Genomic DNA, 19,372 nt, shown 5'->3' with positions numbered 1-19,372 from the left:
GTCTCCATATGAGTGAAAAAATCTCCAGAGGGATGTTAAACAATTTAAAAAAAAAAGTTTAGAAGTTAGAAAATTTAAACTTACATTTGGAACAGGACAACACCCATATCCTCCACTGGCAAGTTTACAGCAAGTCTGTCCAGTCTTACATTCATGTTGACCATCAGGACAAACCACATTCTCTGATCTTAACAGAGCAGGTTCTTTCTCAAACCAGTCCATTGTCAACTGGTTCCCTCTCTTACACTTTCCGGTACCAGTATCACAGGTCGTGCTTTCTGGACAACAGTGTTTACCATCGCTACAGCAGACGGCCTGATTATATCAAATAGAATACAAAAATCATTTCTAATAAAATGCAAACATTCATATCCCATTCATAATAAATTTTAAACTTCATAATAAGTATTGTTGCTGCATTGATAAGAATTTAAGTGCTATGTAAATTGTACACTCTTGCATCATGTATAAATTTTGTTTGAAATTATTTTTTAAATTTTCACCGTGTTCTTTTACACACAATGATTTATTCAATTGAAATAGAATCTAAAAGAGAGATTTAATCAATTCAGGTTCACATTATTAATTTTTTTTATTCATAAATTTTGATTTACCTTTGGTAATGGACAACACCCATATCCTCCACTGGACAGTTTACAACAAGTCTGTCCAGTTTTACATTCATGCTGACCATCAGGACAAACTACGTTCTCTAACTTCAGTGAAACTTTCTATGCAAAAAAAAAATTACATTTTCTTATGAAGAGTTTCATTTTTTCAGTAGGTACCATGCCAATTAAAATACCATATGATTACCTGTGAACATGACCAGTGTACACTTGTGCAACAATAAACTTGATGACTTACCAAATCACTGTCTTAACGCATACAAATACAATCATTTCCAGGTCACATTTGAGTCAAAATGATTTCTCTATTAGTATACAAAATTTGGGTCGTGTTGGGATGGTGTGGTGTGGAGGTAAAACATTATGCTAGTTATAAATAAACACTCCAAATAAAAAAATTGCCTTGATTACCGGTAATTTTTTTAAAAAATTACATTTCATTCTGATTTGACAACGAAACATTTTACGGTACCTCTTTCTAATCAATTTTATATTGTTACTGCAAGTGACATAAAATTGTTTCCGAAGCGACACTACACTGAAATGAACATGAAGAACAAAATCTGATGCCCACCACCTTTTCTCTGACCTGGTTGTACACGTAGGTTAAGGATTGGATGAGACCCCCTTTATGACACTGGGACGTGGTTATATTACAGATGTATCCCATCGGGCAACAGTGGATTTTATCGCTACAGCATACAGCCTAACAAAATGAAAAATCGCAATATTGATGCAAATTTGACTAAAAAAAAAAGAAGAAAAAACACAGATGAACTCAGTCAATAAATTTCATCTCTAAGTAAAGCATAATTCCACACAAAACTAACTAACTAGAAGAGTGCATCTCCAGTTGAAGCCTTTAAGCAATTTGGTCCCAAATTGGAAATTAACTTTGTCTGAAAACTGAAAACTGTTCAATCATCCAGAAAATGTATGTCAAATCCAAGCAAGCCTCATATAATGTTCATCATTTGATGCATCATCCACCCCAGTTTGGTCTACATAGGGCTTAAATTGAAGTAACATTGGCCAGAATTAACCTGCATTACAAACATCATAAACTTTAACCTGCTCACTCATCATGCTCATACGGAAAATGGGAGTCAAATCAGCATCTGAACAAGACTGCAGAGAGTGTTCATTCTATGAATTTTCATTCTTGTAAGTATGGTACAAAAAGATACTGAGGTTATATTGGTATGAGTAAGCTAAAAATACTTTAACCTGGGTTAAGCATCTGGAAAATTTAGATCAAATCCAGCATTCAAAAAGTCTTGTAATATGCATCCCTTGATGCATCATCATGCAAGTTTGCTTTTAATTAGTTACTGTTTCATCATATCATGTTCATGGTAATAGACCTGGTTCAATCAATTGATGCTGAAAAGTATATGTTAGATCAAGTGTCAATTATAATTAAAGCAAGGTGAATAGCTTAAATCAACAAGCTAATTCAGAGAACCTGTATCCCCTTTAAGGAAATTAAAAGAAGAGAATGTCCTGAAGGGGGGGGGGGTGCTGTCAGAGTCGAGGTGGGTGGGGCATTTTAAGAAGGGCGGGAGGGGCCATAGGGAGTTATGGTATAAAATTCATTTGCAAATTCTCAAAAGCTTCTTGAGATATCGCCTTAGAATGAAAGTTTTACATATGCACTCAAAGAATGTATGAATTTATGACCTTGACCTTAGACCTATTGACCTCAAAATAAACAAGGCTTTTCCTTAGGCCATGGGAGTGGTGGTATAAAATGTCCTTGCAAAAGCTCAAAAGCTTCTCAAGATATTGCACGGAAATGAAAGTGTTGATAGAGAATTTTTAAATTAATGATCTTGAAAAACTAGCATATACCAGTATCAATATTTCTAAAGATAATATAGAGCAATAACCACAATTCGTGATAAATTTTGTCTCTCCAATAAAGAAAGAATGGCTATCTCATGAAAATTGGGTCTCACAAAAATTTAGTGATCTACAGTAACCAAAGAAATATCTAATCACAAAGAATTAACTAGATGCTGTCATGAGACAGTAATACCCGCACTAAGGTGTTTGCCTCTAAATACACGCTCCTACATATTGGGCGGCTTTCCAAAGAAATAGTCAAAATAATTCTATAATTTACATGTATTCATCAAAATTGAGTATGAAATTCTCAGACCATGTGACCTATAACTCAGAACCTCTTATATTTATTTTTATACATGTTTAATTCATTATATACCAGTCTGAATTTTATTAATGATGTAAATTCATGCACGGATCTGTGATTAATGATGTAAATTCATGCACGGATCTGTGTGTGGGGGGGGGGGGGTCAGGACCCCCCCCATGGAATTTACAAGGTTAAAAAATGTATATACTAAAACAAGGAAAAAGTTACAATGGACCCCCCTTGGAAAATGCAGATCCCCCCTGGTAAACACGAATATGTGTAAAATAAGTATGAAAAGTTAAACATTTGCGGCAATAGAAGTCACCACTACTCCCACCCTACCCCCCACGATATAGGTTTTTGACGTTTGGGTGAGATTTACTTTAGGGTTTTTTTTTGATTGTCAATTTCTGGGATAGGATTTTTTTTTGACTGAGGTCAGGACCCCCCCCCCCCCCCCCCCCCCCCCCCGGAAAAAAATTTCTGGATCCGCGTCTGAAATTAGATTTTGATATATGTTTTGCTCATAATAGGACCTTTTTAGATTTACTAACCCCCCCCCCCCCTCGACACCACAATCACACGGCACATACTTTTTGGAATAGGCTAGATGGAAAAGGTTTGTTAAAATTTAATATCGTTTGTTATGAATTAATTTAAAATTTGTTCTTGTACTATACATGTGAACATGTAAATTTCTACCTCACATCACGTTGCGTCACCCATTATCATATTTATAGATTAAACACCATTTGGCACACCTCGGCCGATTCCCACTTCATCTGATAAGGTGATGGAATCGACGAAGGTTCGCCAAAATGGCACATGGCTGCAGTCTGGTGTGCATTGGATTAATTCATTTTGAGTTATAATTGGATTTATATTTCATGAAGTTGAGACACAGGGAGTCGGTAAGTAGAAGTTTTAGTATAGTGGGGGGTAAAATACACCCAAACTATTAGGTTAAAGTTTAAAAAGGGTGAAAGATCATCGCATGCCACACTAGACGAATTTCATATTGTGAAGTTATCTCCCGTTGTCGATGTGACATTCAGTTACTGCCAATACTGGTGCGGATCCAGAATTTTTTTCGGGAGTAGGGAGGGGGGTTCACATCTCAGTCAAAAAATTCCAGCCCAGAATTTCGTGACAAGCAGGAGAAAAAAAATGAAAACAAATAAACAAATAAAAAAACAATGATAGTGAGGTCCATGTTTTCTAAGTTTATAGGGAGAGGATGTCAAGAGTCATTTTTTACTTGCTACAGTATATAGTCTTGTTTAAATAACAAAGCAAATGCCAGATGGGGGGGGGGGGGGGGGATGGGGGGGGACTCCAATCTTCCTACCCACTTCCTGTCCCTGAAATAACAATGTATTTTGTTATTCCAGTTAAATAGTATATTTTTTTCCATTTGACTAATTATTATACATATTTTGTTTCTTGTGTTTATAGCATGTCTGTCTATAAGTCTGCAGAAATTAAATCCTAGCTAGCTTGCCCATAAGTTTTAAGTTGGATGGGCTATACAAATAGCTTCCACATTTTATAGGTTTATTTCTTGTGACAATTTAATAAGACCTTTTATTTGGGTACCATTAATTTTTACCTCTGATCGATTGACATGGGATACACATTTTTACAAGAAAAATACCAAACTTTAAACTCTGCCTAAATTTTGATCAGTAGGTGCTAGGGCTTTCATACTTATGACATATTGTATTCATTGTGAACTGTCAACAGGTATAAATATGTTTGACCTTGACCCTAGAGTTTGAACCACTTAAACAAAAAAATTAACCTTGGCAATTAACTTTTGAACAGGAATTACTAGGGATTTCTTTATTTCACATGTGCATTCCTTGTGACAAGACTTTCTTCTGATACTAACAATTTGAACCCTTTGACCTTGACCTTTGATTTTGACATATATTTGAGAAACTAATCAACCTTCGCCATAGGCTTCCATACTGGGACATCAGTGTTTCACAAACACATCTTATCTTCATTATTATTTGGTGGTGTCTCCATATGAGGGAAGATGTATTCACAACAAACAAACAAATCACTAAAGAAAATATAAAACATGAATATGTTGGTCATGCATATCTCTGCAGGAAAAAAAAACAGCTTTTCAAATACTCCAACCATATTGTAACCCTTTCAAAACACTCATTTGAGCTTTTTTGGTTTCCTTAGCATATAATGTCTGTCGTGACGTGTTGTCCATCTGTTTGTCTGAAAACTTTTTACATTTTTAACTTCTCTAGAACCACTGGGCCAATTTTACCCAATTCATATAGAAATATGTACATTTGTATGTCAGACTCAGTCCATCTGTCTCAATAAATTTAACCTTGGTTATCATGGTCATATCTACTGAATGAGAAGAGACATTCATATTAAACTTATGTATTAGTATATTTACCTGTGAGAATGGCATGGTTTTTTTTTTTTACATGTGACCTTGAAGTTTGACCAACTTGCAATAAAAATTAAATTGTTATAAATTCATCATTTTGAAAGAGAAAAGTTAGGGCATTCATATCATAATGCATGTATATTATTACCTGTGATAAGACCTTTCCAAATAAATCATGACTTTTACACTGTGACCTTGACCTTGAAGCGATCAAGCCTAACCTACTTTTCAAAAATGTTGCATTTGCTTATAACTTTTGATTGAGATGAGATATGACTCTCACATTTGACATGTACATAAATTACTCATAAGAATTCAAGGTGTTTCCCAGCATGCGATGTTTTTTTATGCGCCCGAATTTTTTCGGGGCCCTTATTGTTTTTGTCCTGTCTGTTTGTCTGTTTGTCTGTTTATCTGTTTGTCTGTTGTCAACTTTAACCTTGGCCAAAACTTTTGAACCGTAAGAGATAGAGACTTCATATTTGGTATGCATACTCCTCTAATAAAGTTCTTTCAAATGACATCAAGGTCAATGACCTTGTGACGTTGACTGTGACCTATATGCTAAAGATAGGTTTTTCAACTGTTTGTCATAACTTTTGAACCATAAGAAATAGAGACTTCATAATTAGTATGCATACTCCTCTAATAAAGTTCTTTCAAATGACATCAGGGTCAATGACCTTGTGACCTTGACTGTGACCTATATGCTAAAAATAGGTTTTTCAACTGTTTGTTATAACTTTTGAACCATAGGAGATAGGGACTTCATATTTGGTATGCATACTCCACTAAAAAGGTTCTTTCAAACAACACCAAGGTCAATGACCATGTGACCTTGACTGTGACCTTTATACTTAAAATAGCTTTTTCCACTTTTTGCCATAACCTTTGAACCATAGAAGATAGGGACTTCATATTTGGTATGCATACTGCACTAATTAAGTTCCTTCAAATGACATCAAGGTCAATGACCTTGTGACCTTGACTGTGACCTATATGCTAAAAATAGCTTTTTCCACTTTTTGCCATAACTTTTGAACCATAAGAGATAAGGACTTCATATTTAGTATGCATACTCCACTAATAAAGTTCTTTCAAACAACACCAAGGTCAATGACCATGTGACCTTGACTGTGACCTTTATACTTAAAATAGCTTTTTCCACTTTTTGCCATAACCTTTGAACCATAGAAGATAGGGACTTCATATTTAGTATGCATACCCCACTAATTAAGTTCCTTCAAATGACATCAAGGTCAATGACCTTGTGACCTTGACTGTGAACTATATGCTAAAAATAGCTTTTTCGAACTCTGTTGACGCCGGGCGCATAGTGTTTCACAAACACATCTTGTTACCCCTTGACGTTGATGTTTTACATAATTTTCAAAATATTTAACTCTCCTAAAAGATGATTAGGCTTCTGAGTAACATTAAGGAAGACTTCAAGGAAGACAGGGCTTTTTGCACAAAAAACGTCATTTTTCAACCCACATTTGACCCCCCGGGGCAAAATCTAAATTCCAAAACCTTACTGCACATCTACATGACCCCACCAACCATCTCCCAAAAGATGATTAGGCTGCTGAGTAAAATGTAAGAGGAGTTCAGGGAAAACAGGGCTCTTTGTATGAAAAACGTTATTTTTCGACCCCCATTTGATCCCCTGGGGCAAAATCTTAATTCCGAAACCTTACTGCACATGTACATGACACCACCAACCATCTCCCAAAAGGTGATTAGGCTGCTGAGTAAAATGTAGAAGGAGTTCAGAGAAGACGGGACTTTTTGCACAAAAAACGTCATTTTTCGACCCCCATTTGACCCCCCGGGGCAAAATCTAAATTCCAAAACCTTACTGCACATCTACATGTCACCACTAATCATCCCACAAAAGATGATTAGGCTGCTAAGTAAAATATAAGAGGAGTTCAGGGTATATGGGGCTTTTTACATAAAAAACCTCATTTTTCGACCCCCATTTGACCCCCCGGGGCAAAATTAAAATTCCGAAACCTTACTGCACATCTACATGACACCACCAACCATCCCCCAAAAGGTGATTTGGCTGCTGAGTAAAATGTAGAAGGAGTTCAGGGAAGACGGGACTTTTTGCACAAAAAACGTCATTTTTCGACCCCCATTTGACCCCCCGGGGCAAAATCAAAATTCTGAAACCTTACTGCACATCTACATGACACCACTAATCATCCAACAAAAGATGATTAGGCTGCTAAGTAAAATGTAAGAGGAGTTCAGGGAAGATAGGGCTTTTTGCATAAAAAACGTCATTTTTCGACCCCCATTTGACCCCCCGGGGCAAAATTAAAATTACGAAACCTTACTGCACATCTACATGACACCACCAACCATCCCCCAAAAGGTGATTTGGCTGCTGAGTAAAATGTAGAAGGAGTTCAGGGAAGATGGGACTTTTTGCACAAAAAACGTCATTTTTCGACCCCCATTTGACCCCTCGGGGCAAAATCTAAATTCCAAAACCCTACTGCACATCTACATGTCACCACTAATCATCCCACAAAAGATGATTAGGCTGCTAAGTAAAATGTAAGAGGAGTTCAGGGTATATGGGGCTTTTTACATAAAAAACATCATTTTTCGACCCCCATTTGACCCCCCGGGGCAAAATTAAAATTCCGAAACCTTACTGCACATCTACATGACACCACCAACCATCCCCCAAAAGGTGATTTGGCTGCTGAGTAAAATGTAGAAGGAGTTCAGGGAAGATGGGACTTTTTGCACAAAAAACGTCATTTTTCGACCCCCATTTGACCCCCCGGGGCAAAATCAAAATTCTGAAACCTTACTGCACATCTACATGACACCACTAATCATCCAACAAAAGATGATTAGGCTGCTAAGTAAAAAAACGTCATTTTTCGACCCCCATTTGACCCCCTGGGGCAAAATCAAAATTCCGAAACCTTACTGCACATCTACATGACACCACCAATCATCCCCCAAAAGGTGATTAGGCTGCTGAGTAAAATGTAGAAGGAGTTCAGGGAAGACGGGACTTTTTGCACAAAAAACGTCATTTTTCGACCCCCATTTGACCCCCCGGGGCAAAATCAAAATTCCGAAACCTTACTGCACATCTACATGACACCACCAACCATCTCTTAAAAGATGATTAAGCTACTGTGTAAAATGTAGGAGGAGTTCAGGGAAGAAAAGTGTGACAGACGGACGGGCGGACGGACGGACGGACATGAGTAACAACAATATACCCGAACTTTCTTTAGAAAGTGCGGGTATAATAATTATATATACAGGGTGAAATATGAATAAAAACCCTAGCTCCTACCAAGCTTACAGTTTCTGTGGAAAAACAGACAGTTACTGACTTACTCCCAAATCTTCAACTAGGGCGAATAAAAATGCTGAACCTAACATCATTCTAGGCAATGTAAATTTTTAGAATGATTCCTCTCAAATGTTCAAGGTAATGTATATATCATAAATTAACCTTCCTCCATTTTGTTTTCAATGATAATGCTGACACCACATGAAAGAGAATTCATCTGTAACTATCCCAACCTTTTTGTACATGACATGTAAATTAGCAATTTTATCAATGCATCATCAGATCATCATCACGAAAAGTCATTTCTCAAAAACTTCCTGTTCAACATGTTCAGGAAGCTATAAAACTTCACCTATTCACATTATTTTGTTTGTATATTAATTCCTGAACTGAAAGGAATTCCCAAGCTTTATTTCAAAAAGGAAACTATTAACAATGAATTCAACAATTTCACTTTCAAAAAATAAGATCCTGTTATCAACTTTTATTAGCTCTACTTAGCAATGTGATGACTCCTCCAAAGAAAAATAAATAGCTATCTAGAATATATTTAATAGATAAATTTATAGGACCTTGTTTATTTAAATAAATAGTATATATCAAGTAGATTTCTTACTCTTTATACCCTTTACAACTTCCTTATTTTCTTAAGCATTACTGTTGGTGTACTCACTAGAAAGTCTGAAGGGGCCCAAGGACCTACCTTTCCCCCTTTTTGTGACATTTTTTTTTTAGAAAAGTTAAGGGCATACGTAACACAGTTTTGAGCATAAATTACTGGTAATGAATGCTGATTTTTTTGTGTAAGAACATCTCATATTACTGCAATTTAAAATTGAGAATATCTATAAAAAAAAAAAAAAAAAAAAATTATCAGTGGGAAAGGTACATGGTAATGTTTGTGTATATGTAAGATGTGAATGTCTTTTAATTAATCAATTTTAAATTCATGGATATTGCAATTTATCAAACAATTAATGTTTGTTTATATTACCATGATTACCTTACCTGCAGAACTGTAGCATAATGGTTTATATTTAAGTCTTTGAACATTACATAATGCTACAGATTCTGTATTGAAATGTAGCCTTCCAAGTTTATACCAGTAAAAAAGTCATATTCACACCGATTCTAAATTTTAATCCGAAGATTCCAACATGTCATATCGATGAGTTTGACTACAAAAAACAATGAAATAACAATATAATGCATGCGTACTATACATGAGTTATTTTTCCTGAATTATACATAAATATCTTTACTATAATTCCTATAATTCCTGTATTATAAATTCTGAAGTTCTAATAAGATTTGAAAGATAAAAATATACAAAATAGCAAGATTGAGTATTACTTTCGTTACGTACTGTACATTGTGAACACATGGGTATGTTTACACTTCAATATTCAAAGTTATGCAAAATAAAGTAAAAATACTTATGCAAAATATACTCAAGACATTGTTTAAATTAAATAAATACATACCAAATTTGTTAGACACTGGTATACTAGTCGTACAGAATAACAAACAATAGGCTACAAAAAATCGTGCCTTCCATGATTCGACTTCCGAGATGTACAAAGAAAAACCGTAGCTAGGTAAACCGTAAAATTCCGGATTGGCCGTTACATACTGCCCCCTTAATTGGGTTTCCACAAAAACACAATTATCAACTCATTACAAATAAGGCCAATCAAAAAATTACACACAAATAATGCATGCCAAATAAAATAATTTCAATTATTTCATACGAAAGTTATTTATGGTCCAATTATCGTCACTGTCAGGTCCATGCTACACAGTCATCATCACTCGGACTCAACAAGCAGACAGAGTTTTCTAATCGGACGCATCAGGGTTGATGATCCAGTCTTCACTTTGACAACTCGCACAACGTCATCTCTGTCCTTCATCGTCTCGATCACTCGTCCCATAACCCATGAATTCCTTGGAGAGTTGTCCATCACAAGAACAATATCACCTACTTTCATATTTCTTGTTGGTTGTGTCCATTTCTGCCTTTTCTGTAAAAGCTGCAAATATTCATTTTTCCACCTTGCCCAAAATATGTCAGCTAAGTACTGGATTTGACGCCATCGTCGTCTCACATAATTGTCCTTTTTATCGAAAAGTCCAGGGGGAAATCTCTCACCAGGTCGCAAAAGTAGCAAATGATTTGGTGTTAGCGCATCCACATCACGTACATCCTCTGACATTTCTGTAATTGGCCTTCCATTTAGAATTGCTTCAACTTCACAAAAGAGTGTAGAAAGTCCTTCATCACTAATGCGAATATTTTGTTCACACATCACTGAATACAAAACTTTTCTAACAGATCTTATGAGTCTCTCCCATACACCTCCAAAATGTGAAGCAGCTGGCGGATTGAACTCCCATTGGATTTTCTTCTGAAGCATAAATTCATGTATCTGATGCAAGTTCCATCTCTGTATTTCCTCTGACATTTCCTTAGCAGCACCAACCAGATTTGTGCCATTATCTGAACGAATGAATGCTGGTATTCCTCTCCTTGCTATAAATCTTCTAATGGCATTTATGCATGAATCTGTGTCCAGAGAAAAAGCCAATTCAAGATGTATTGCTCTTGTAATTAAACAAGTGAAAATCACACCGTAACGCTTCAGTGTACTTCTCCCTTGCCTCACTTCAAAGGGTCCAAAGAAATCCATTCCAAGCCTGGTAAAGGGGGGTTCATCTGCCTTAAGTCTTTCTTCTGGAAGATCTGCCATCTTTTGTTTTTCACAAACACCTCTGTGTTTCTTGCATATCACACATCTGGATACCAAACTTTTAATCATCACACTTGCACCAATAATCCAATATTTCTGTCTTAAAACACTTAAGATCGAGTTTTTTCCCAAGTGTCCAATGGTTTGATGAGCGTCTTTAATGATGAGACTAGACACTGGAGAATTTTTTGGCAGGATTATTGGGTGTTTAGCATCGAATGACATTTCCGCTCGCTCCAACCTTCCACCGACTCTCAACAGTCCATCATTATCCAAAAATGGGTCCAACTTTCGCAATGGAGATTTGGATCCTATGCTTTTCTGTTTTCCAGAATCGGTCATATTTTTCAAGGCTTCAATTTCCTCGCTAAAATGTTTCTGCTGCACATAATACATTAGAGCTTTTTCTGCTTCAGTCCTCTTTGAAATTGTCAGTTGTAATTTTTTCTTGACTTCTTTTTTGCGTTCCTTTGTCCTGTCCTCTTTGGGCACTTCTTGTTCAGCTTTCACTGCAGATTTTAAGTATTCCTTCACGACGATCAGCCATGCAGTCATCTTGATTAATTTGAACCAGTCTGAACAATAGTGAATTAAGCGTTCAACTCCTTCATGTTGAGTTGTCTCATTTGTACAAACATTCACAGGTCTTCTTACTTCTGGGTCATCACTTGGAATGTTCAAATTTTCACAACACATTGGCCACTCATCTTCATCATTCCATAAGAAGTCTGGTCCTTGTAGCCATTGGTGAGTTTTCAGAAACTTTTCCATGTTCATTCCTCTTGATGCCAGATCAGCTGGATTTTGTTTTGTGTCTACATAACGCCACTGTTCCACTTCAGTTGCTTCATGAATTATCGCTAGACGGTTTGCTATAAAGGTGTGGAAACGTGTCGTTTTGTTGGATATGTATCGAATAACTGTCATGCTATCCGTCCAATAAAATACTTGATGAACAAGGTAGTCCAGTTCTTTCATTATCATTCTACAAAGTTTCACTGCACTTGTAGCTGCGGTCAGTTCTAATCTGGGTACACTCACAGATTTCAGGGGCGCAACTCTTGATTTTCCTAACACAAATGCACAGTGAACATGTCCATCTTCATTCAAAAGTCTGAGGTAAAACACTGCTCCGTACCCAATCTCACTTGCATCAGCAAAACAATGAAGTTGACAGTTGACAATGTTCTTAAAATTCACTGACTTATAGCATCTTGAGACGTTTATTTTCTCTAAATCTGGCAATTGCTGTAGCCAACTATTCCATTTCACTAGCTCCTTAGCAGGAATTTCTTCATCCCAGCTTATCCCCCTTTTACACAAGTTCTGTAATATGGATTTGGCTGTCAAAATAAAGGGAGAAACAATCCCAAGGGGATCATAGACGGAACTAACGATACTTAAAATGCCACGCCTAGTTGCTGGTTGGTTGTTATTGTTCAACTGAAATCCAAGTACGTCATTTTTTATGAACCAATATACACCTAAAGCACGCTCGACTAAACTTTCATCACTTAAGTTCCACTTTTCAACTTCTTGAACTCTGTCTATTTCTGGCACAGATTCTAGGACTTTTTCACTATTGCTGATGAATTTGGTCAAATAAAATCCACCCATCTTGCACAAAGCTGAGACATCCTTAATCAAAGATACAGCATTTTCCTCTGCAGCAACAGAAGTCAAACAATCATCCACATACATATTTCTTTTCACAGTATCTGTTACTATGGGGGCAAACTGTTCTTTGTGCTTTTCTGCAGTTATCTGTAAGGCGTAATTACAACAACTCGGTGATGAAGTTGCTCCAAATAAATGAACTGTCATCCTATACTGTAACGGTTTTTGATCTATAACTCCGTCCTTCCACCAGTAAAAACGTAGGAAATTTCGGTCCTTTTCTGGCACTTTCACTTGGTAGAACATAGATTCGATGTCGCCCAATATTGCAATCTCTTCTTGTCGGAATCGCATCAATACGCCTAGGAGATTATTTGCCAAGTTTGGTCCTTGTAGTAACTGATTGTTCAAAGACACTCCCATGAATTTCGCGGAACAGTCAAATACCACTCTAATTTTATTTGGCTTTTTTGGATGATAAATTCCGTGATGAGGTAAGAACCAAATTCTCCCATCTTCTTCATTTAGTTCATCTTCTGGAACCGGTTCTGCGTAGCCTCTTTGCAATATTTTGTCCATGAACTCTACATAGTGATCCTTAAATTGAGGATTCTTCATAAATTTACATTTTAGTCCTTCTAGCCTCTTCAAACACTGTGCAGAATTGTTTGGTAACACAACATCCTTTCTGCGGAATGGAAGTCCAATATGATAGTGGCCATTTTCAAACTGAATTGAATTCTCTACTTGCTGTAAAAAGTTTTTGTCCTCCAGTGAGTATTCCTTCTTATCATCCACCATTAGCTCAGCCTCTGGAAAGTCAAAGTTCATCATTTGTTTGAAAATATGATCAAGCTGTGTTCCGTCATTTTGAATACACACATGATTCACATCAAAGGTTGTTCTGTTTCTTATTATATTCCAAGGAATCCAGCCTAGTCTGGTTCTAGTTGCATGGGGTGAACCTCTTGGTCCTACTGCCAGCTCAAATGGTGTGTAGGCATCTGGAACGTTGTTGCCGATCAGAATCCCAATGTTTGCATTGACCTCTGGAAATGGAATTGACTGCAAGTGAGACCACTTTCTAATTTCTTCTTTTGTTGGGATCTCTTGATTGGAAACCGGCATCTGTTTTTTTGTGTATACCTTAGGGAGATCAATAAAGTGTTCTGCGGTGAGTCCTGATACTTGTAATCCATTCATCACATAAGTATTTAATTTCTGAGTGTCTCCCATAGTATTGATAGTAATCTGTGTCTTTTTACCATGTGCTCCAAGCTGGTACATGATATCCTCCGTGCAAAATGATACGCTACTACCAGAGTCGAAAAATGCGTACGTCTCCACAGTGTAAGGTTTGTTCTTGAGTTTTACACGTACAGGTATGATGGCCATTGCACATGATATATCCTCAGTTTCTTCATGACATCCAGAAGAAATTGCATTAACACTTGGCTTGGAATCATCTTTGCTAAATGCACTGCTTTCAAGCTGTTTCCCACACACAGACGCCTCTTCAGCTAACTGATTGTTCTTGACTCTTTGATCCTCATTATGGAGGATAGTTGGATGTTGTCGCGAACACTCTGTACACTTAAGCCTTTTCCTACACTGACTACTAAGGTGTCCTTGCTTTAAGCATCCAAAACACAGTCCTTTTCTTCTAAGGTACACAATTCTATCATCCCTGTTTAGTTCCAAAATCTTCCTACATCTGTCTATTGTGTGATTAACACTATTGCAATAAACACATTTCTGCGTAGAGTATAACTTGGTTACTTCACAAGATACTCCCTTTGTTTTCTGTTGTGAGCTCGAGCCTCTTACTTGCTGAAATCCATATGTTGGATCATTCACCTTCTTAGCTTCCGCCTTTACAAAGTCCACAAAGTCTTTAAACTTAACTGTCCTATGAGCATCTTTTATTCGTAACACTACGTTTCTCCAGCGGTCATGTAAATGTACTGGTAATTTGCTCATAAGTCTCTTAATGTTTTCAGAATATTCCAAGACTCTTCCTGCATCAATACTCTCTGCACCATTCAAGCATTCAACAAGAAAGAGAGCGAATTCATCTAGGGATCTTACGTCTCCAGGTCGAATAGAAGGCCATTCCAAAGCTTTCCTAATAAAGGCTGTTGCTATGACGTCGGTGTCTCCATAACGCTCTTCCAACTGTCTCATGGCTGCTTCAAATGCTCTTTCTCCAGATAGATGACTGTATCCAGAGACCACTTTATTAGCTTCACCAAAAGTTAGCTGCTCTAAATAGTTCATTTTCTCGTCATCGTTATCACAGTTTATCACAACCTTAGCATTAAACTGACGTAAGAATTTCCTGTAATCCAGAGGATTGCCACCAAACTTCTTTATTTCTGGTGTTGGTTTTCTCAAATGTTTCACCACAGCTTGAACTGATGCAGATGAACTTGGAAATTCTCCCCTTTCATAACTCATGGGATAAAATGTTTCTGCATTTGGGTTGAGTCTTAATGGTCCAAGTGTGGGTCTGTCTGTATCGCGGTATCTAAATGGTTCTGGTGGTTTTTCTCCTCTATGTCTGTCTGTCTCTCGGTATCTGAATGGTTCTGGTGGTTTTTCTCCTCTATGTCTGTCTGTCTCTCGATATCTGAATGTTTCTGGTGCTCTATATGCTCTTGTATCTGTGTGTACTTGTTCAAATTCACTTTGTTCAAATTTATCAAACACTTTAGTTTTTGCCTTAGCCATCGCAATGTTTGTTTCTATTTCGAGCTCTTCTTCTTCCATCTTGAGTGCCACTTTTGCTAACTCTATCTCTTTCTTCTTCTTTAAGGATTCTTTCTTTGCTTCAAGCTCAGCCCTTTTTTCTTCTTCTGCCAACTTACGAGAAGATACAACACTAACAGAAGAAAATTGTCCACGACCAAAAGATCTGTCTTCACCATCTTCATGTAATAATTTAGTTTCTTGGTCTTTTATCTTTGCTTGCGACGCAAAATATTCTTGAAGCGAAGTCTTAAAGTTCTGTAAAAATGTTTCTCTTTCGTCGTATCCTTTCAGATATTCAGCTAAGTCGGTTTGATTTAACTTCCTTGAATGGTCATAATGACGATCGAGAAAATCATCGTAGGAGTCCATCCAATCTCTATACTTCTGTCTTATCATCTCTTCTGGTTCCCGATTATTCACCATTCCCGTTATTCTTGTACATAGTGACTTAAGACTACTAAAGGATTTCTCAATTTGTTGCTCACTATAAATTCGTCCTTTTTCAGTGAGTTTTCTAATTCGAGCTCCATTTTCACTGTGAGTCTCCTCAATGTTCTCCTGTTCCTCGTTCTGCTCACTGATCTCCTGCTTTTCCTTTGGCTGTTCTTTAGTTTCTGGATCCTGTTTATCAGCCATCCTTCTGATGATTCTGTCCAAATTTGTCCAAATTTGTCAATATTGTAGCCTTCCAAGTTTATACCAGTAAAAAAGTCATATTCACACCGATTCTAAATTTTAATCCGAAGATTCCAACATGTCATATCGATGAGTTTGACTACAAAAAACAATGAAATAACAATATAATGCATGCGTACTATACATGAGTTATTTTTCCTGAATTATACATAAATATCTTTACTATAATTCCTATAATTCCTGTATTATAAATTCTGAAGTTCTAATAAGATTTGAAAGATAAAAATATACAAAATAGCAAGATTGAGTATTACTTTCGTTACGTACTGTACATTGTGAACACATGGGTATGTTTACACTTCAATATTCAAAGTTATGCAAAATAAAGTAAAAATACTTATGCAAAATATACTCAAGACATTGTTTAAATTAAATAAATACATACCAAATTTGTTAGACACTGGTATACTAGTCGTACAGAATAACAAACAATAGGCTACAAAAAATCGTGCCTTCCATGATTCGACTTCCGAGATGTACAAAGAAAAACCGTAGCTAGGTAAACCGTAAAATTCCGGTGTTGCAAAAATATAGTAATTTACAGTATTCTTACATTAGTGAGAGGACAGCATCCATATTCCCCTGTCTCCTGGACACAACAGGTGCTCCCGTCCGGACAGAAGGACTTCCCGTCCTGACACGGAGTCCCGGGAACGGCGGGATTCTCCCTGGGACGGAAATAAAGTGTATCACAGTGGACGACCGCCACAACCAATGGTAGGAGTAGAAAGCCGCGCATCTAAAAATATATAAACATGATAGATAAGTATAGATAGTAAGAGGTGATAGTTTTTCAGGAAGGAGTGAATTTTAAACGTTAAAAGATCACCTTGTCCTGACTTGTGTCAATTCTAATTACTGGATATCTTGAGAGATAATTCGGTCATGAGATGAGAATCCCGTGGTATTATCAATTTGATTTGACCTAGTTATGTTTGTAAAGTCATATAAGTTATCAAATACATACCTTTTACATATCATGTATATAACACCTGAGATAACATTACAGTAAAGTTATAAATGATATCTAGATACTTGAATGCTTTGTGATAGTTAAGAAACTGATGTATGAACCAGTTACCACGTCCCCCCTTCATTTTTTTACAAACATACACCACCACCCCACCCCCACCCAGCTTTTGGCACAGTTAATAATATTTCCAGATGGAACTTTTAACTTGATGGGACCAAGAAAAAAACTAAAAGTTATCTAAAGATTCGATAAATTGCAGAAAAAATACTTTAAAAAACATAATTAGTAGGAAGTTTTCCGAATTACTTTGACATATCCACTGTACAGTGTATCAGAGGTATCAGTGCTCAAGTTAGAAGACATGAAAGTTCAAATGCATGCACACTTCTATACTTGCTAAATATGGAACTGTAAGGGTGTTGGAGATATAATGTACCAAAGTTCAATTACATGCACTTTTTGAACATGCTATTTCTAGAACCGTAGCAGTGTTGAAGATATAAGATACCAAAGTTCACCTGCATATATAAACTTTTCTAAAAATGCTTAATATTGAAGCTGTAGCTTTCTTTTTGTCCATCTTATCTAATAAGACCAAAGAGCTTTGCAGCTCATCTCTGACAGGATTGCTTCAGACATCCATACCGGGTTTTAATCAAACTGACACTGAGACCAGCTGGAGACATATAGAAGACTACATAAAAAATATAAAATATTTGTGCATAAATCTTAAATCTTCCTTGTTTTATAAATACATACGTCTTTATCTGTTGTTGCAGCATTTAAATAACATTCCACATCAGGGTTTTACGGAAAAAGTAAAATGAAAGTACAAATGCAGCGCTTTGTTCTTGGAAAGTAAACAGATAACATGCTATAAAAAAAATAATTGTCTTTTTCGCCCTGTAACATGGAAAAAAATAATGACAAACCCGTTACCTTGTGTCCTTAGCTCTTGTCAACTACCATATGAAAAATAAACCTCAAAATCAAATACAAGTCACATGAGATGCAGTCAGGTGGGCAAAGCAAAACGACCAAATGTGTTTACTTACACGACATTTCATTGGATATCACACCTAAAGCGGTGGAGATATGTTTCGTTCCTCTATCATTTAAACCCTTAATCCCTTTTGATTATTTTATCCCTGAAATAAAATAAAATTATATCGTACGGTATAAATAGAATGAAACTATACGTACTGAATTAAAACACCGGTATATATAGTACAGCCTGTAGGAACTGAAAAGAGAGGGAGGGGGGGGGGCGTACGGTGACTACATATTTATTAGCTCACCTGACTTGATTTAAAGTTCATTTGAGTTTCTTTCTGATCACATTCCGTCCGCCTGTCCGTCTAGCTGTCTGCCCGTCTAGCTGTAAACTTTTCTCATTTTGGACATCTCCAGAACCTCTGGGCCAATTTCAACTAAACTTGCCACTATAGAAGTCCTTTAATTAGTCAAGCCTGTTTATACGTTTAAGGGCCATGTCCTAATTCAAGGGGAGATAATTAGTTCTAAAATAGTGAAATTTTAGTGGCTTGTTTTGAAAATCTTCTTTTCAGTAATCATAAGGCAAAAAAAAAACTTGACACAATTACAGGAAACCTTCTTTACATAGTGTAGATTCAAGTTTTTTTTCTAAATCATAACCCCCGGGCTAGGATGGGGACCAAAGTTTTATACATAGGAATATCAGCTGAATATATAGAAAAAAAATCTACATAGAAATATCAGCTGAATATATAGAAAAAAAATCTTTATAAGTGGATCTTCTTTTTAGCAAAGTCCTATTTATTTATATTGATATGAATTTAAACCAGTTATATTCAAGCTGTGCATTATCTGTGACTATTAAGACGTTTCTGAAAATGCTAACGATTTCACCCCTATGACCTTGAAGTTTGATCTAAAATTTAAACAACAATGACATTAAGTTTGTCTTTTTCATTTTTATATTTTACAATGGTAATTACTTTTAAATGAGAGAAAATACTAGATCTTTTATACTTTAAATTTACATTACCTATGGCAATTATCTT

The 19,372-nt window shown here is 36.4% G+C and overlaps 2 protein-coding genes across 8 annotated transcripts in view; both read right to left on the bottom strand.

Moving 5' to 3' along the window:
* LOC134279693 (progranulin-like) overlaps positions 1-18,379 on the bottom strand; it is a 34,174-nt gene extending 15,795 nt beyond the window's left edge. For 3 of the 6 annotated variants that reach the window (XM_062762120.1, XM_062762117.1, XM_062762121.1), the window contains exons 1-4: positions 18,267-18,378; positions 16,908-17,093; positions 615-731; positions 85-315 (exon numbers count right to left, since the gene is read on the bottom strand). In XM_062762120.1, coding sequence (XP_062618104.1) covers positions 85-315; positions 615-731; positions 16,908-17,093 — 534 coding nt within the window. In that variant the 5' untranslated portion in view covers positions 18,267-18,378. Of the gene's footprint in view, positions 1-84; positions 316-614; positions 732-16,907; positions 17,094-18,266 lie in introns of all 6 variants that reach the window. The other 3 variants (XM_062762116.1, XM_062762122.1, XM_062762119.1) reach the window with 2 other exon arrangements.
* Positions 9,597-16,866, bottom strand: LOC134279692 (uncharacterized). 2 transcript variants are annotated; one of them, XR_009994699.1, is made up of 3 exons: positions 16,740-16,866; positions 10,025-16,433; positions 9,597-9,718 (listed from the first exon to the last, which is right to left on the bottom strand). XR_009994699.1 is itself a non-coding variant. In XM_062762115.1 (2 exons), the coding sequence occupies exon 2, from the start codon at positions 16,292-16,294 to the stop codon at positions 10,349-10,351; it is 5,946 nt and encodes a 1,981-aa protein (XP_062618099.1). In that variant the 5' UTR covers positions 16,295-16,433; positions 16,740-16,866; the 3' UTR covers positions 9,738-10,348. The 2 variants fall into 2 exon arrangements, 1 of the variants encoding a protein (XP_062618099.1); XM_062762115.1 differs by lacking the exon at positions 9,597-9,718 and having other exon boundaries at positions 9,738-16,433.
* Positions 18,380-19,372: the final 993 nt, after the last annotated feature.

Source organism: Saccostrea cucullata, unplaced genomic scaffold, assembly GCF_032062105.1.
Source record: "Saccostrea cucullata isolate Sc308-1 unplaced genomic scaffold, CSIRO_AGI_Scuc_v1 ctg6101, whole genome shotgun sequence".
Taxonomy (NCBI): domain Eukaryota; kingdom Metazoa; phylum Mollusca; class Bivalvia; order Ostreida; family Ostreidae; genus Saccostrea; species Saccostrea cuccullata.
This window is presented reverse-complemented; position numbering and strand designations above follow the sequence as displayed.